We start from the raw sequence: 18,013 nt of genomic DNA, 5'->3' as shown, positions 1-18,013 counted from the left end.
AGTGTTCCCTGTTTGATATGTTTCATGATTATATGGCTGGTATGAATGATTGATAACATGTTATATGCTTTCAATGATTGTTAAAATGAGTTTTCTAGGCAAGTGTGTACTTTATCGCACTCGGCCTAAACGATTGTGAAATTTTCAATGATTGAATGATTGAAATGTTATTTGTGCATGAATGTAAGCCTTTTGGCTGAACTGGCCATTGCCCCTTGTTACCGGTCGTCTCGAGCCAGAAGCGGACTCGGTCGGGCGATTAGGGACCTGGGTGAACGTTTTGGTATACTCGAGTATTACCTTGTAGGTTGGTGGAGGTTGGTGGAGCCTGGTGAATGAATGAATGAACGAATGAATGAATGAGGGTTTTACTTATATACAAATGCATTTTCAAATGATTGAAGGTATAAGGGAACAAAAGGAGAATGAATGAACGAATGAATGAACGAATGGCTCCTTGTGAGCACGTATCCTTTTAATGACGGTGTTTATCGTTTTCTTTTATATTTGAATGATTGGTAACATGTAATGAATGCATTGAACTTCTTGTTTGCCTATGTGTTAGGAACCTCACTGAGCTTTCCAGCTCATCCCTTTACTTTTGTTTTCCTTAACAGGGGAAGGCGTGCAAGGACGAGAGCCTGTATAGATTAGCTGGGTCTAGCTCTTGGTTTTCTTTTGTTATGGTTCTCGCCCTAGCTTTTGGCAAGGGTCGGATGTATGAAGTATCGAGAACTTTTGTACCCTTTGTTTTTGTAAGTCCTTTGAGATTGGAATGTATATAAGTTCTACGTTAAGGTTTGGATTCGTGTCCTATGTACTCCTGTAGTAATGAATTGGATCCTGGTTTGCTCTCTATTGAGGTTTGATTTCTGATTGGCTTGGATTGATCGACTGAGTCCCAGCGAGAGCTGGGCAGGCAGTCCGCCGAGCCCTTTGGTTCGCCTTAGGGGGAGGTGGGGCTGTTACATCTTGTGCCTAAAGGAGTAAATATTGTGGCATTGCGTGATATGACTGAGTAATTGGAAATCATCAAAGCTCAACAAAATGACTGGTTCTATACTCGTTGCCATATCAAGGATAGAGTTTGCAGCTGAGTCATTGATAAGGGTTGTGAAATCAACCTCGCAGGTACTATCTTGGTTGAGAAATTCAATCTTCCAACCATTGATCATCTTTGACCTTATAAGTTGCAAAGTGCTAGTGGTGATATTTGGGTTACTAAGCACATACTTGTTTCTTTTCGTATTGGCCAATATATGGATGAGGTGTTGTGTGATGTACTTTCCATTTAAGTGATACATGTGCTATTGGGACAATAGTGGATGTTTAATCGAGAAGTCAAATATGATGGATATACTAATAAGTATTCCTTCACATTTAAGTGCGGTCGTACCAGGCTTGTGTCGCTTAATTCTGAGCAACTTTGTATTGACCTATCATATCTGAAACGTCAATTTGAGCAAAATGGCTAGAAGGTAGAGCAAGTTGAGAAGTGAGAAGTGCAAAATGAGAGTAAACAATCAAAAGAGCTGAGTGAACTTGAGCTAGAATTGAGCGAGAATGAGAAAGGGAAAAACTTGAGGGGAAAGAAAAAGGTTGAGGCTGAAGTTAAACATGAGGGAAAAGTTGCCTTGAATGATTCGGCCATTGGAGGAAAACCAGCACTTATTGCCAAAGCCAATGATGTTAGGAGACCTTACGGTTGTACTAACAAACTTAACCTTGCCGTGTTTAGTGTTTCTACTTTTATGCAGGTTAAGCAAGGAGAAATTGAGTTGATCATGGCATGTTCTACTCCTAAATCCATTGGTGAATATCAAACTTTTCATGGAGTTTGCATCTTAAGTGTTATATCTCTTTGCTATTCATTGATGTTCAACTTCAACCATGAGCCCGATTTGCTTGTTGGGATGAATAATGAAGTTTCAAAGGGTGTTTCTACACTTGAAACTTGTTCTAACCATCCTTATTATTTCGATAATGATGTTCCGACCTTTCTTAGTCAATTTTCTAGTTCATTACATTCTAATTTTGTTGTTTGAATTGAAGGTATTCAAGCTACCTATCTCGGTCTTGTTCCATCTGTGCAAGATAGACCATACTGACAACAACTTGTAGTGAATTTTGTAACTTTGCACAATCAAATTCGGGACTTTTCTAAGCTGATTGAGCATCAATATGAAGATCTTTACCTAGTGAATGCAAATGGTAAGTTGGTGAGTAGTTTTCTACCTATGCTTTCTAATTATGTGATTTATTGTGTATGTCCAACTTTGACATTCCATGACAAAGAGCTGATTAGAGAGCTTTGGAGTGTAACCTGGAATTTCCATAAGCTTTATACAAGATGTCTCTTGTCTTGGAGAATATCCTTGTTCAAGAGCATCATGAGGTTGTCTAAGTGATATGTAACGTGGCTCGTGGTCATTCATCTATTTCCTACATTGCTGTCTTCTAAGCGCACAGTCGATTTGTGGACAAATCACTTTCAAGAGGAGGGGAATGATGCGAACATAGGATCCATGGTTCATATGCAAGTCATTACAGTGGTTGATTAATTCAAGTCCAAAATTCCAGCCGACCCTTCCTTGAAGTTTAGTGTGTTTACCACTTAGTTATTAAGTCTTTAGTATCGTTTGTTTGGAAAAAGTTCCAGCCATTTGTTTTAATTATTTCTATCAATAATTGTTAGTTAATTATAGTTAGTTTGGAGTTAGTTACGTCGTTAGTTAGGGGGAATAAAGGCCAGGTCATGTGGACCATTATTAGGCCAATTCAAGTTAGTTTCCTAATTTAGTCAAGTTAGGGTTTAGGAAAGTAAGTAAATTGTTTCCAAGTTTGTGTGGGTTTCTTGAGTCATGTAAAGGCTATAAATATAGCCTTAGTCCACGCCATTTTTCATACATTAATAAGAGTGAATTTTCCAGCAAATATTTATGTGTCTTTGCAACTCTCTTGTCCAAGAGATCGTACTTAAATACTTGAGAATTATTCTTGAGTGTTCATCGATTTATCAACCAATAACCATAATTGGTTGTGGTGTCATCTATTGGTTCACTATCTTGTTAAGTTGTGAGTTGAGATTAAATTCAAGGTTTGCAATTTCTCGGGTTAGAAGGGTCAAGAGTTTCCACAACTCCAACTTGGTTTTTAGATTCAGGGCTGTGTGGGATACGAGTTCAGGCGATTTTGATGGGTTAATGTCACCACCAAAATAGCCTTGGGGGAAGCGAGCTCAGCACATGACGTATGAGAACAATCTTACCCCCCATTCTAAGCATTTTTGGAGCTCCAGTGAAAAAGCCGTTGTCTCACCTTTGAAAGAAGTCCATCAAACACCACACTCCTAAGTCTCCCTCGAACTAGTGGAGCACCCAGATAAGTCACTAGAAAGTCCCGCTCCTAAAAACCTAAAATTGATGAAACTAAAATTCGTTGGATAGGGGAGACCCGAGATGAGGTCATGAATGAGCTTTTCTGCACATTAACTTTTGCCCAGAAGAAGACTGATATGTTCTTAGGAAATTATTTATAGCCCTCAGAGCTTCCTCGGAACAACATGTAAAAATCATTGTGTCATCATCAAAGGCCAGGTAAGGAACCCTACTACCCACTGAAACATAGAATCTTTGATCATTCTCCTAGAAAAGAAGATGAATACCTCGGCCAAGAAATTCAGTGACAATTAAAAATAATGCAGGGGACAGTGGGTCCCCCTATCGACCCCCCCGGGTGAGGATTTAAAGAAACTAGACGGCTCCCCATTAATCAATACTGAAAACCATGAATTGGCAGAAGTCATGAATAGCAAATCGACAACCCCTTCACTAAAGCCAAAACTAAGAAGCATAAATAGCAGAAAAGGCCACTCCACTCGATCATATACCTTTTGCATATCTAGTTTAAGAATTAAATTAGGGGTATTTAGCCGCCTATCTAAATCAAAAACCATTTCTTGAGCAAGAAGAATATTATCGACAATTCTCCATTCCGGAACAAATCCCATCTACTAGGAGGAAATGAGAGAAGATAGCAACTTATTCAACCTAACTGCAAGAATCTTTGAAATGATTTTAGAGGTCACATTACAGAGGCATATAGGATGGAAATCCCACCACTGGGCCACTCCTTGAACTTTTGGCAACAGAATGAGAAGCACACTAGACCAACTCTTAGGTTGCTGAATACCCTTAAAAATTAGCATCAAGCAAGTCATATCGGATAACCTCCCAACTGTGTTGATAGATTCCAACCCCGAAACCATTTGGATCTGGGGCACTGTCTATACTCACAGCAAAAATGACAGACTTGACCTCTTTGATTGAAGGTAGTTCTTGCATCATTTCATTATCGGTGTCATTAATTCACAGAACCTCAAAAGGCAGATGTATTGGACCTCTATTGCTCTCTAATGAGAAGAGGTTCGAGTAGAACTCAATAGCTGAGGTCTTAATGTTGTCCATGGAGTCCAACCATGCACCCGATTCCTCCTTGATGCACGTGATAAAGTTACTATTCCTCCGTTGATTAACCAAAGCGTGAAAGTACGCGATATTAGTGTCCCCCTCTTTCAACCATTTAATTCTCGATTTCTATTTCCAATAAGCACACTCTAAAGCTAATTCTCCTGTGAAGATGGCCCGGGCTTCATGCAAATGAGACTTACACACCTCATCCTGATACAAATCATAATTTGCCTCTCTCTGACGATATTCCTCTTCAGCAGCCTTCACCCTAGTAAAGATGTTCCCAAAGGTGTCTTTATGCCACCTCGTTAAGCATTTACGTACATGTTTCAATTTCAGGAAAAAACCCACCATACCCGACCGTGCCACAGGTTGGCGCCATTTCTCAGCTACTACTTCTAGAAATGTGGAATTGTCTCACCAAAATTTCATAAATTGAAATATACCACCTCTTTGAACACCTGAGTCACACTTAACAAGCACGGGAGAGTGATCCTAGCGACCCTGTGCTAGGTGTGAAACTCTAGTGACTGGATAAATCTCCATCCACCTGGAATTAACTAGAGCTCTATCAAGTCTCTACCAGACTGTACCATTTGTCCACATAAAAGGGTGATCATCAAAATCCATCGCTGGGAGACCTCTATGTTTGTGACATTAGCCGGAGAACCCCCTACTCGCTTCTCCACCATTGAAATGATGTTAAAGTCCCCCACTACTAGCCAAGATTGGCTCGAAGCATTATTGATGGTTTCCATACTCTACCAAAGTGCTCGCCTACCTACCCTTGTACATTTGGTTTATATCCCAGAGAGTCCAAAAGAGGCCCTAGAATTAAATGCAATCAAGGCATGGACCATCTGCTCCGCATATTCATGAAAACCTAATTGCATGTCATTGAACCAAAAAAACCATATTTTACCATTAATGAAAGAAGCCGAGCAATCAAATCTTAACATCCGACACACTGCCTCTATTTGGGAAGCATTAGACATCGGTTGCAAACGTACAAAATGGTCGTGGCATAGTTTCTATAAATATCTTAGAGAATCAACTTGTGACACCCCCTTATATTCCAGACAATGATATTAATGAGATTTATCATGAGACCGAAGGAAGTACTTAGCTCGAGAAGGAAATAATTGCTATTGCACTAGAGAATTTGGAGGTCATGCAGGCTTCTGTGTTTGTTGGCCTGGCTCACCGATGAGAAGCTGGTTTAAAAGCGCAATGTCTTTCTAATCAAGAACACTAGATGTAGGACAGACGTCCCGAAACAGATCTGACTTACTCGCTTTAGATATTAGAACATTGTGGAAATCCTTTAATTGTTGAACCAGGCCCGCTATGTAGTTCAAGTTTTCTGCTGATCACCTACGTAGCAATTGAGGCCTGTCTTCATGCTGAGGGGAGGACATCACCGAAGCCGACTTCCTAGGCATGCCAATGCAAGCAACCAAGCTCGCATCCGACAATAATCCAGCCAAGGCAGTAAAAGAATTGGAAGTCAGTAATAGCTCCTCACTATCAGACTTCGAATCAGATACTAAGACCTCCACCTGAGGTTGTCGTGTTATGACAGCGGATGGAGGAACCACTGCTTCCACAATAAAGCAGGCGGCTGCCCCCCTGTAGCATCACTCTTCATGTCGGTAGGGAGACCTAAAGCTGACAGGCTCTCTTTTCCTAACTTAGAAGCTTCTGTAGTATGGTTGGTGGGAGCAGCAAGTAGCTGTACCCTTGTAACAACATGCTCGGTGTCTGTAGGTAAACCTGAAGCTGAAGTAGAAGGAGGCAGACTCTCTATGCTGGATTTAGAGGCTACTGCAACATGTTTATTGGGAACCTGAACTGTTGCCAAGTCCTATATAACTAAAGGGTCAAAAGATTTGTTACCCAGATCGTGTGCAACTTGGTCCACCACCACCCTTTTCCCCTTATCCAAATTCATTTTCGGAATGTAGGCAACTTGAGCTTTGGAAGAACGAGCTTGATTCACAGGTTTTGCTGGCTTAATGGACGGGTCCTTCTTGAAGCATTCAACCCCCATATGACCAATATTTTTGCAAAAATGACTAAAGGGTGGCCAATTCTTGAATTCCACCCATTGCCAAAAGCCAAAGTCATCGTCTCCAATCCAAATGCATTTGCCAGGCATAGTAGAAACATCCACCTCAACAAGGACTCTCGCTACTAAGGGACAATGTAAATCACTAGTTACAGGATATATTTTCAATAGCCGACCCAAAGTGGCAGCTAACTTCGAAATTTGGCTCTTTACAAAAAAGGGCAAAGGAAGCTCAGGGAAAGTAACCCATACCGAAACATCAGACAGCTCCTGATTAGCCCTAAAATCTAGAGACCATTTAGAGATGACCATAACAAAACTCGGGATGAACCAAGTTCTTCGTACAAAGAGCTATGTATAATCATCTTCAAGAATCGGACAAAATAGGACTTGATTCGAGTCTAACAACCCCACTAGACATTCTCCCTTCAAACCTAATGAAATCACGAATTTCTGAATCACTTCCATCGGAGGACAGCCATAAGCGAAATGGCCCACTAATGCATTGCGAAAAGGTTTTGCCAGTATCATCATCTCGTGGCGGGATAGACGTAGTGCCAGTTCGCCACGATAAGTTGAAATGAAACCAGGGTTAGGAGATTCTTTCTTCAGCAGTACCCCAGAGACCACCACAGCGAAACTCCTGGCCAACTGGCTAGAGACACCAGTGACAAGAGGCCGCCATGAATGGTAGCACAAACCCTAAGATAACATGAGTTGAGGAGAGAAATTTTTTTTTTTTTTTTTACTTTTTGAAGAATATAGCTAATTTTTAACTTCTATAAAATGCTCTTATTTAATACACATCATTATCAGTAAACATAGCCTACGTTATTTAATGCAGTTAACTATTCCACCAATTGATATATGTCTTGAATGGTGCAATATACCATCATTATCACTATTGTAATTAATGTAAAAGTATAGTGATTAGTAATACTCCTAATATTAATGTAAGGGGAATTTAGAAAAACATTAGTCTAGATTCATTAAGTTGACTAATTTTTCTTAAACTGTGTGAAAAAAATATCAAAACTATTAAAGTTTGACTGAAGGATTAATAATTTTTTCGGAGGAGAGGAGGTTGAGGACCTAGAAAATTGCATTAAGTGGAACCAATTAATGCGTTGAATATGCAGGAAACCTATTCTAAACAGAATAGTTTGGTTAACTATCTTATAACACTCAAGGATCAGTTTTCCAGTTCATAGACTACCCGAGCTTTCTTTCTCACTTCCTTCCGCCTCTTTTCCTTCTAAGATTGCAAAGAAAAGGGCAGCTTTTTTATTTGTGTAATTTTCTTTTTCTTTCATGAATATCATATGTGATGTTCCTTTAATACATTGGTAATACGACAACTTTTAGCAGGTTATTATTAAACTTGGTGCTATTGTGCGCGTGGTATCATCCCAGACTTTTATTCTTCCTTCCTGGGAAAAATGTGATTTCGATTACGTTTCAATGTTTGTTCAAACTTACAAATATGAATTTATTGGATAAGGGCTTCAATAATTAGTAAAACTAATGGCTAGAGACAATTAGAAACGAAACAACTTATCAACCTAAGGTAGACTAAGTGCTTAGGAAAGTTGCCAAGCCGTGTGTTCTTAGCTGATGTGTCGCTTTGTGGTTGGTGAAAAAGTTGTAGTCCTCCTCCTCCACGTGGTGGATGCCTGCTTTGTGATGTTGGTTGTGTTTTGACTAAAAAGATTGGGTGTGTTTTGGCGGGTTGTGTTTTGACTGCTTGCATGGAACCGAAAAAAGGATAACCTGCTTGTATGGAACACAAGAAATGGGTCATAGTGGTCATAATTATAATAGTTTTTCAACCTAAGGTGCTGATAATAATGCTACTGTCCTTTCAATTTTACCTAATGTCAAGTTTTTGGTGAGATTAGAGTGTGTATTTGGTCAATGTGACTGCTCATTGAGTTACCTATTTACCCTTGTTTTAGATGTTTATTTACATTGTCTTTTTGTGAGTTGCCTTAGTTTAGTTGTAATTGGGTTATAGATGTCAAAATAGTGCTTAGTCACTGTGCACTTTTTAAAACAGGCCTCTGTTCTTTGCCTCTACTGGTTACCAACGTCCTCCTTCCGTACGCTACCGTCTATACCGTCGGTCCTGCATTCTGCAGCTGCTATCATGCTTAGTGGTTGGCTTCCGCATTCGGTCACCATTTTCCCTCTCTCGTTCTGTTGTTTCATTTCATCATCAGCTATAAGGTTGGTTTGCTCATTTTTTCCCTTTGCTCCTTCCTCTGTTCTTTTGAATCCTTCGTTTCTGTTCGGCAGTCTCGCGATAATTGTCTGGGTCAGTTTTTTGCTTATCGATTTATATGTTTTTTTGCTATTCCTGTTTATGAGTTGTGGCAGCATTAGCTATTTTAATCACTGACTTTGTTGTTTTTTCCCCTTTTCCCTGCTAATAAATGCTGGTGTACATATGCCTTTGGTTTCCCGGTAAGGTCATTGTTTTAAAAAAAATAATTCCCGCCTTTCTATTTTGCTCTCTCCAATATCTCACCTTTCTGTTGTTGTCATTTTTCCCATCTTTTGCAGCTTTATTTGATGTCCGTGTTTTCGGATTTTTGTTGCCATTTTCGGCCTGCTGGGGAGCCTGCTGTGGACCTGACCTTGTGCTATGCCTTATGCCAGGAATTTCCTTGCAGGTCAGATGCTTGTTTTGTGGTTTTGTTTTCCTCTTCATTCCTTGTGCCTGCATTAGTTCATCGCTGTTTTTTCCCTCTTTCCTGGTCATTCCGCACTTCATGTATTTTCTCCAACATGCATGACTTCTTCGCATCTTTTTGCTTCGTTCATCGAATTAATTCAAGTTGTATCTGCTTCCTCAAAAATTAAAAAAAAACCCTTTTAGACCATAGGGAAAAAGACGGCTACAATGACAGAGCAGTACAAATTCTGCCATGCAAAAGAAGCAGCTTCTGTGGCTATCGCTCGACAGATTTCTACAGCCTATGGAATCCCAAATTGAATAAACAATGCACAGACAAATCAAAGCATAGGCAAACAGAAGCCAACCTGACTATTACTCTCAAAATTCTTTTTTAAGCATTGTCACTAGGAAAGCGCATGCTGCATTCTTAGCCTTAATCAAACACCCTTTACATGCCAAGAAAAGTAAAAAACAGTCACGTAATACTCTGAACATACCCTTTACTTGCGCTATACACTGAAATCTAACTTCTGAGTTTACATGCCACAGCTAATTTAAAAGGCCATTTGCACATTGAGGAAAATTGAACTACTGATTAGTCATGCATGCACCAATCGCGTGAGGCTAGAGTTGCTCTTAATACTTACACTTCCAATGCTTTCTGAACAGAATAGAACTATTAAAGCTATTTAAGCATTCTTATAACTTACAAATCCAAAGCCTAGATTTGCTAATTCAAATCCAACAGGCAGAGCACTGAGAAAATAAACCAACATCATGCATGCAACCAGCTTCACCACTAAACAATAAGTGATATTGTACAGTCCAAAGCTAAACTCAAATACTAAAACCATTAAAACTCGCTAAAAAAATCACCGACAGAGATAGAGAGAGCAAAGAAAAATATAAAAGTCTTAGGACTTTAGTGATCATTAAACACACGCAGTGCTTTAAGCACTATGCAGGATGAGTAGTAATTCAACTATCAGCATTCTGAGCTTCCGACCACATCTAGCATGAGATGCTTTGTGATGTAGCTTCTAAGTCCGTAGGGAGGGTTCTTTGAATGAACTCATACTTTCAACAATATGCATCCCACACTATTTGAGCATATGAATTCACGTGTGTTGTGTTCTTTCTTTTGGATTCTACAATGTTCTTTTATGCTCATTCTTGGTTCTTACAAAGTCATCATATTTGGATTGTTCAATTCTTTGGATTTTTCATGGTTTGGTTAGTATTTTTCTTTGTTGCAACCTGGTACTGTGGCTGCTGTTCTAGCAGGCCTTTATCGCTTGCTTGTATAATTTCTTATACCCTGTTCTTTATAGCAGCTCACGCGTTTTGAGCTTTTCCCTTTGGATTCTACTATGCTCTTTTATACTTATTGTGAGTTCTTACAAGGGCATCATATCTGAATTGTTACTCCTTAGTTTTTTTTTTGAGATGGATAAAAATGCTATGCGCTGGAAGCGTTATGCAGAAATGTCACCCATTGCCAAGGCTGCACTTTCACGCCGGAGGCGTGAGGCCAGGCTTCTTAAGAAAAAGGATAAATCATCGCGCTCTTACCTTCGTACGGTGCCATTCGGGCATGTTGAAACTGGTGTTTGTTTCTCTAATTCAGCTCCTACTCGTAACGACTCGTTACCAGGTTGTCATGGTCAGGTTGTCGATAGTCGTTCTGTTGCGCTTCAAGAATCGTTGAACTATATGTCTGCCGCTATGCCTGCCTCACTCTGTCTATCTAGTGGAGCTTGTTCCTCTCCTGTTGTCCTACATTTAGTGCAATATAGTTTGGATTCTGAAGGTATATATACCATGGCACTATTTTAGTTGTCTGCCCCAAAGCCATTTATAGTTATTTCATTGTTCTCCCCATGTCTGCATCTTTGCCTGCCTTCATTTTCTGTGTGCTCCTCTGATGCAAACTAGCCCATCTATTTGTACACTTTGCAGCCCGTCTCCTGAATCGTACAGTTCACTGTCGGCAAGCTGACCCACAAAGTAGTTCTCCAAAACAGAAAGAGCAGGACTCTCCCTCCCTTCATCTTTCAGCTACTGTTCAACCTTCTCCTCTCATTCATGAGAATGCCTTATCTAAAGCATTGGATCATCCTCCACATAACATTGTTATAGCCTCAAGCCAGGAACAGCAAACTTCTGATGCTGTGAGTAAAAATGCACATAATACCTCCACATCTGTTAACAACTTAATGATTGAAATTCTAAGCCCCCTCGATGCAGCTCCTTCAAATCACTTCTCCAGAAACTGTGTTCCTCCTTCTACTGCATTAAATCTCCCATCTAAAAGTACCGGCCAGTGTACAGGTATTGCAGCACTTAGAAATAGTTTCCCTTGTGTTTCTTCTTCACTTCCACTATTGCCATCTTCTGTCTGCTATTTCTATATGCATAACACCATCTATATCTCTGTCTCGCTTCAGCTTCATGCAGTGGCAGAGTTCCGCGTAGAAAACGTCCCCCACGAAATTGTTTTGACAAAAAGAAAAAAATTGATCTTCTGGGATCCCATTGTTTACCTCATGACCCTATGCATGGGTCAAATCTTAAGTCCCTTGGCTCTTCCAGTACTTCATGCTCAAGCCACTTAATTGAGCAGTTTCCGTCTTCTTCTATTTCATTCAGTCCTCGGTCTTTTTGCTCTACTCAGCCTACAGGTATTACTCGTTCATTTTGCTGATCCTTTTTCTTCCCTTTCGTTTTCAACCTGTACCTTTTACAAAAAAAAAACAATATCTCTCTTCCAAGGCAATACTTTGCGTTATGCCCGGCTTATTAGAATTTGCGCTCCTGCACTTATAGATGCCCTATTTCTTTAAGAACAAACAGTTGTTCCTTCTAAAAAAAATTACAATGGTTTGCCAGGCAACACGAATGCTACCAGCAAATCATCTCGTTCTCATGTTGGTGTTACAGCTGCTACAACGAATCTTTCAAACGTTATATTGACAACAAGGAGGCAATCAGGTTGCCCTTTCTTTGTTTGTCATATTTGTAACCTTTGCCTCTCGTATTCCCTTCATTCTGTGCTTCTTTCAGATTTCCTTGCGAACATCATTCCCATTATATAGCTTAAACTGCAGGGACACTTACTGAACGTCGTCGCTCAAAAAAATCTAGGATTGATGAAATTGCTAAAGAATCTTTGTTGCTCCCTGATGCTCTTGATTGTCAGTATTATGGAGCTAAAAGATTCTATTTGGAACCCCCGAGGTTTTGCTGCTCCCAAGGAGAAATTTCTATTGTTGCTCCTCCAATGCCTTATGCTCTAAAGCGTCTATTCATAGGAGATGATGAAGAATGTGAGCATTTTAGGAAATTATCTCGCACCTATAACAATAATGTGTCTTTCACTTCATTTGCTGCAAAGTATGATCCAGAATTGACAAGGAATACAAGGGGAGTATATACCTTTCGTGTCCAGGGGCAGGTTTATCATTTTTTGAATAGTTTATCGCAGCCTGATGATAGACCCTGTGGAATCCACCTCTACTTTTTTGATACCGATGAAGACTTAATCAGGCGAGTCGCTGCTTCTGACAAGCTTCTCGAGAGCACTTTGAAGCTTTTGATGGACATACTTTCTAATAATCCTTATGCTAGATTCTTTAAGGACATAAGTGATGTCCCAGATCTTGAAAAGCATAATGTTGTCCTTAACTGCTTTCCTGGCCTTGACCAGCGCATTTATAATCTTTCTTCTGCTTCTCAAGTTGCTGCTATATGGACTGAAAATGATGATGAATCAGTCGATAGGCAACCGCATATTCTTGTATATAGCCGGTCAAATACTGCTCACAAGGTCCAGCATTATTATGCTTGTTATGATCCTTTGCAGTATCCTCTCTTATTTCCGCGTGGTGAATCTGGATGGCACCATGGAATTAAACGAGCTTATAAAAGAAAATGAACTGATCATTCCTTTGATGAAGAGGTTATCATTGATCCCTCTTCTGTGCATGAACCATCTGAACTTATGGATTTAGAAAAAAGAGGCAAGTACATGTCCTACGTTTTATAGTTTTTCAGCTTACCGGTTACGAAATAAACTTCTGTTTACGTGTAGATTTTTTCATTTCCTATAGCTGCTGATCATGGAAAGAAGGATGAGCATACTGTATCGGCTAGAGAGTATTACTGCTATAGGTTCCAGATCAGGAAGAATGGCGAATCCATGCTATTGCATACTCTTAGATTGCTGCAGCAATTTTCAGTTGATTCCTATGTCAAAATTGAAACATCACACCTGGATTTTCAGCGCAAGAGGCAAAATGATATTCGGACAGAAATCCTCCAAGAAGTGCTAGATAGTGTTTCTATTGGTCAGAGCGAAGGCTTAAAAGTTGGGCGAAAAGTGATATTACCAGCTTCTTTTATCGGTGGGCCAAGAGATATGAGGCGACGATATCTTGATGCAATGGCATTGGTACAAAAATATGGAAAGCCGGATATTTTCCTGACCATGACATGTAATCCAATGTGGAAAGAGATTCAAGATAATCTGCAATTTAAAGAAAAACCTCAGGATAGGCCAGATCTTTTGTCTAGAGTGTTTAGAGCAAAATATGAAATGCTTAAGGCTGAACTTTTAGACAAGAAAATTTTTGGAGAAGTTGCTGCATGCGTTTATGTTATTGAATTCCAAAAACGGGGCTTTCCTCATGCTCACTTATTATTAATCTTGAAGCCACAATTTAAATTGCTTAATCCTGAGTCATACGATAGAATAGTTTCTGCTGAGCTTCTGATCCTAAGCAGTTCCCTCATTTGTATTCTCTTGTTCTTAAGCACATGGTTCATGGACCTTACGGACACATGGGTAAGAATAGCCCTTGTATGAAAGATGGTAGCTGTAAAAATCATTATCCAAAAAACTTCTGTGAACATACAACTCATGCCGAAGACAGCTATCCATACTATAGGCGGCGGAACGATGGCAGTAAAATAACTGTTCGCAGGTTTGAGCTTGACAATAGATGGATCATTCCTTATAACCCATATCTTTTAGCCTTGTTTGATTGCCACATGAATGTGGAAATCTGTTCCACTTTGAAGCTGGTTAAGTATTTGTTCAAGTACATCTTCAAAGGACACGATCTTATCAGCTTCAAAATTATATCTGACGATTCCCGTGCCAATGTCGATGAGATTAGAGAATTCCAGCAGGGAAGATGGATTTCGCCCCCCGAGGCTTTTTGGCGCATCTTTGAATTTAGGCTAAACGAGATGACTCCAGCTGTCTATACTCTACAGGTTCACCTACCTGGCCAGCAGCTCATCACTTTCAACAAAAACTCGGACCTTTTGCCGCTGATGAGGAAAATTGACTTCTCAAAAACCATGTTGATCGAGTTCTTCAAAATGAACAAAACAAATGAAAGGGCTGAAACCTTGAAGTGCTTTTATAGAGAATTTCCAGAGCATTTTGTTTGGTCTTTTAAATATAAAGCTTGGACTGAGAGAAAGCGTAAGAAAGCCATTGGAAGGCTAGTGGCAATCAGCCCTCATGAAGGCGAGAGATACTACCTTAGACTACTGCTTACTCATGTTCGAGCACCTACGTCATTTGATGACCTCTTAACTATTAGTGGCCAAAAAATGGATTGCTTTAGAGATGCTGCTTTGGCCCTTGGGCTTTTACAGTCCGATACATATCTACAAGAGACTCTTGAAGAAGCAGCTCTTTTTCAAATGCCATCCTCTTTGAGACTCTTATTTGCTACTATTCTTGTTCATTGTTCTCCGACAGATCCTCGATTTCTTTGGAACAAATTTCAGCTAGAACTCTCTGTAGATTACCACCGATCTCACCACCTCTGTTTTTATACGGCTGAAGAAATTAGAAATAAGGCCCTGCAGGAAATTAAAAAAATGGTCGAACAAATGGGTAAGAGTTTTCCTGACTACCATCTAACTACAGACATTCCACCAGCTGTTCACTATGATAAGCTAACAAAGGAGATTGAATGTGAGAGAAATATTGAAGTTCTAGCAGAGGATCTAATAATGTCTTCGAGGTTAAATATTGAACAACGGCACGCCTATGATTTAATTCTGCAATCAGTTTTCTCTCCCATTGGCCAGAATTTTTTTGTTGATGGCCCTGGGGAAACTGGTAAGACTTTCTTATATCGGTCCCTTCTAGCTACTTTGAGATCCCAAGGCCACATTGCTATTGCAGTTGCAACGTCGGGTGTCGCAGCGTCTATTCTTCCAGGAGGAAGAACAGCTCACTCTAGATTCAAGATGCCACTAGATTTTTTTAGAAATAAAACCTGCCAGATTAGTAAACAGGGCAGTGTTGCAAGATTGCTTTTTCAATCAAGGTTAATCTTGTTTGACGAGGCTTCAATGGCAAAACGAGAAATTGTTGAAGCCTTTGATGGTTTACTTAGGGATATAATGGACTGTGACCTTCCATTTGGAGGAAAAGTAGTTGTTTTCGGTGGCGACTTCCGTCAAACTTTGCCGGTTATCAAACAGGCAACAAAACAGACTCTTATCGAATCCAGTCTTCCTAACTCTCCTTTGTGGCTTAAGCTCCAGAAGCTGCATTTGACACAGAATATGCGAGCCATCTTAGATCCAGCGTTCTCAGAATTCTTATTAAGAATAGGAGAAGGAAGAGAGCCTGTTGACATAGATGGCGAAATAACCTTATCTTCTGAGATGGTCATTCCTTATACTGACAAAGAGAAATCTTTGAACAGGTTAAAGAATTTGCCCTTTTGAATGCTACTTTTATCAAGCATTTCTTCTGGACTTCAACATTTATATATTCTCACTTAGATTTGTTACGAACAGGTTGCTGGAATTTGTTTTTCCAGATTTAACAGCCTATTTAAAAGATCCTTATAGTATGATCAATAGATGTGTCCTTGCTCCAAAAAATACCTCAGTTGATGAAATAAATGACATGCTAATCAGAAGATTTCCTGGGAATCTTCATGTGTATGTCAGTTCTGATAGAACTGTTGATCCACGCCATCAAGGAGACTATGAAGATTTCTTGAATTCTCAAAATCCAAAAGGCCTTCCTCCTCACAAACTGGTGCTCAAAGAAAATTGTCCAATCATGCTTATGAGAAACCTCAACCCTACTGAAGGATTATGCAATGGTACACGACTCATTTGCAGAGAGCTAAGACAGAATACTATCTGTGCAGAGATAGCTTTTGGCCAACATCAAGGGAAAAGAATCTTTTTCCCTAAAATTCCTATGCAAGTATCTGATAATGACAAGAATGGCCTGCCGTTTATAAGGACACAATTTCCTGTTCGTGTCTGTTTTGCCTTGACAATAAACAAATCCCAAGGCCAAACACTAGATTATGTTGGAATCTACCTCCGTGAGCCAGTTTTTTCTCACGGGCAACTATATGTTGCTTTATCTAGAGTTAAAACTTCTGCAGCAGTCAAAATCCTTATCCTGCCTGGAACTTTTGATGGCATAAAAACTGATTGGAAGACTAGAAATGTTGTCTTTGAAGAAATACTTCACCTCACTGCATGATATTTCTACATGTTAGAGTTATTTCCATTTAAGGTTTGTTAGCCATAATTATTATTCTATTGTTATGATGCCTGCAATACCATTCTTAATTTATACTAACATTTGATAGATTTTTCCTTGATGTTTTCCCATGTAGCATGGACAAGTTCTTAGCCATAAAAGAAATTATACCTGATATGCAAGAGTGGTCATGCAAAGTTATTGTTCAAGAAAAACAACAGGTTACCCAATCACTGTCGACACCGACAAAGAAACAAAAGTTTATTTTTGTTGATGAACAGGTAAACAAGTACAGCCTCTGCATTTAATCTTTCTTTATTTTTTGTTCATGTAGAGGTAGATAAATACAACCGCTGCATTCAATCTTTCTGTTTATATTACGTTCATATTCACAACTGATTTATTCTGAAACATTTTCTCTTATGAAATAGGGATCAAAGGTTGAAGGCATTATTTTCAACCGTGATATTCCTAGGGTCGGACCACTCTTGCAGGTCTACAAAAAGTACAGAATTTCGAATGCTCTGGTTAAACCAATCCACCCAAAATATCAGACGGCTGAACTGAAAGTACAATGGATCATCAAAAGTAAAATCGTTATTGAACAGGATCCTGATGTCGAAGATATGATGCCTGTGAAATTTAACTGCACTCAATTCACAGACTTGGCACAGTTCATGGATCATAGGGATAAATCTGTCGGTTTGTATGTTGTGTGTTACACATATATCATGAATTTCAACTCAGAAAAGCTTTTACAAGATCATTTCACTTTGCCAGATGTCCTTGGAATAGTTATTGAGGCACAAGACACAAGAATCATTAATAAAGATTTCAAAGAATCTGTTGTCCAAAAATTCGTCCTTGTCAATGAACAATAACGTTTCTTTCTGCTGCTCTTCAAACTCTTACTTAGTTCTCTCCTCATTTTCTGTATATCCTTTGTATGTCTTGACAACTGCTTATTGTCGTCTTGTTAGATCACAAGCTGTCATACTTTCGATGTGGGATGATTTCATCAGGAATGAAGGACAACAAATAATAGCTGAATTACACAACTACCCTGTCATCATATGTCGCAGATTGAAAGTTAGCAACTATAACTGTAATTTTACCTCTATACATCTTTATTTTAATTTCCATTTGCATACAAAATTTATTCATTCTTAATCCTATAGGAGTTACACTGTCAACGTGGTTTGATTCTGCGATCCTCGTTGACCCTCCTGTGCAACAAGCAAGAGAATTAAAGAACTGGTACT

General features: G+C 39.4%; 1 protein-coding gene across 1 annotated transcript; it reads left to right on the top strand.

Annotated features, from left to right (window-relative positions):
• The first annotated feature begins 10,660 nt into the window (after positions 1-10,660).
• LOC113782340 lies at positions 10,661-16,751 on the top strand. Its single transcript, XM_027328232.1, has 7 exons — positions 10,661-11,024; positions 11,174-11,545; positions 12,104-12,205; positions 12,322-13,098; positions 13,324-13,862; positions 13,997-15,948; positions 16,043-16,751. Exons 1-7 carry the CDS (start codon positions 10,661-10,663, stop codon positions 16,749-16,751), a joined length of 4,815 nt encoding a protein of 1,604 aa, XP_027184033.1.
• The last annotated feature ends 1,262 nt before the right edge of the window (positions 16,752-18,013 follow it).

The sequence above is a fragment of the Coffea eugenioides genome, chromosome 9, assembly GCF_003713205.1.
Source record: "Coffea eugenioides isolate CCC68of chromosome 9, Ceug_1.0, whole genome shotgun sequence".
NCBI classification, from domain to species: domain Eukaryota; kingdom Viridiplantae; phylum Streptophyta; class Magnoliopsida; order Gentianales; family Rubiaceae; genus Coffea; species Coffea eugenioides.
The sequence above is the reverse complement of the archived record's forward strand: the minus strand, read 5'-3'. Positions and strand labels throughout refer to the sequence as shown.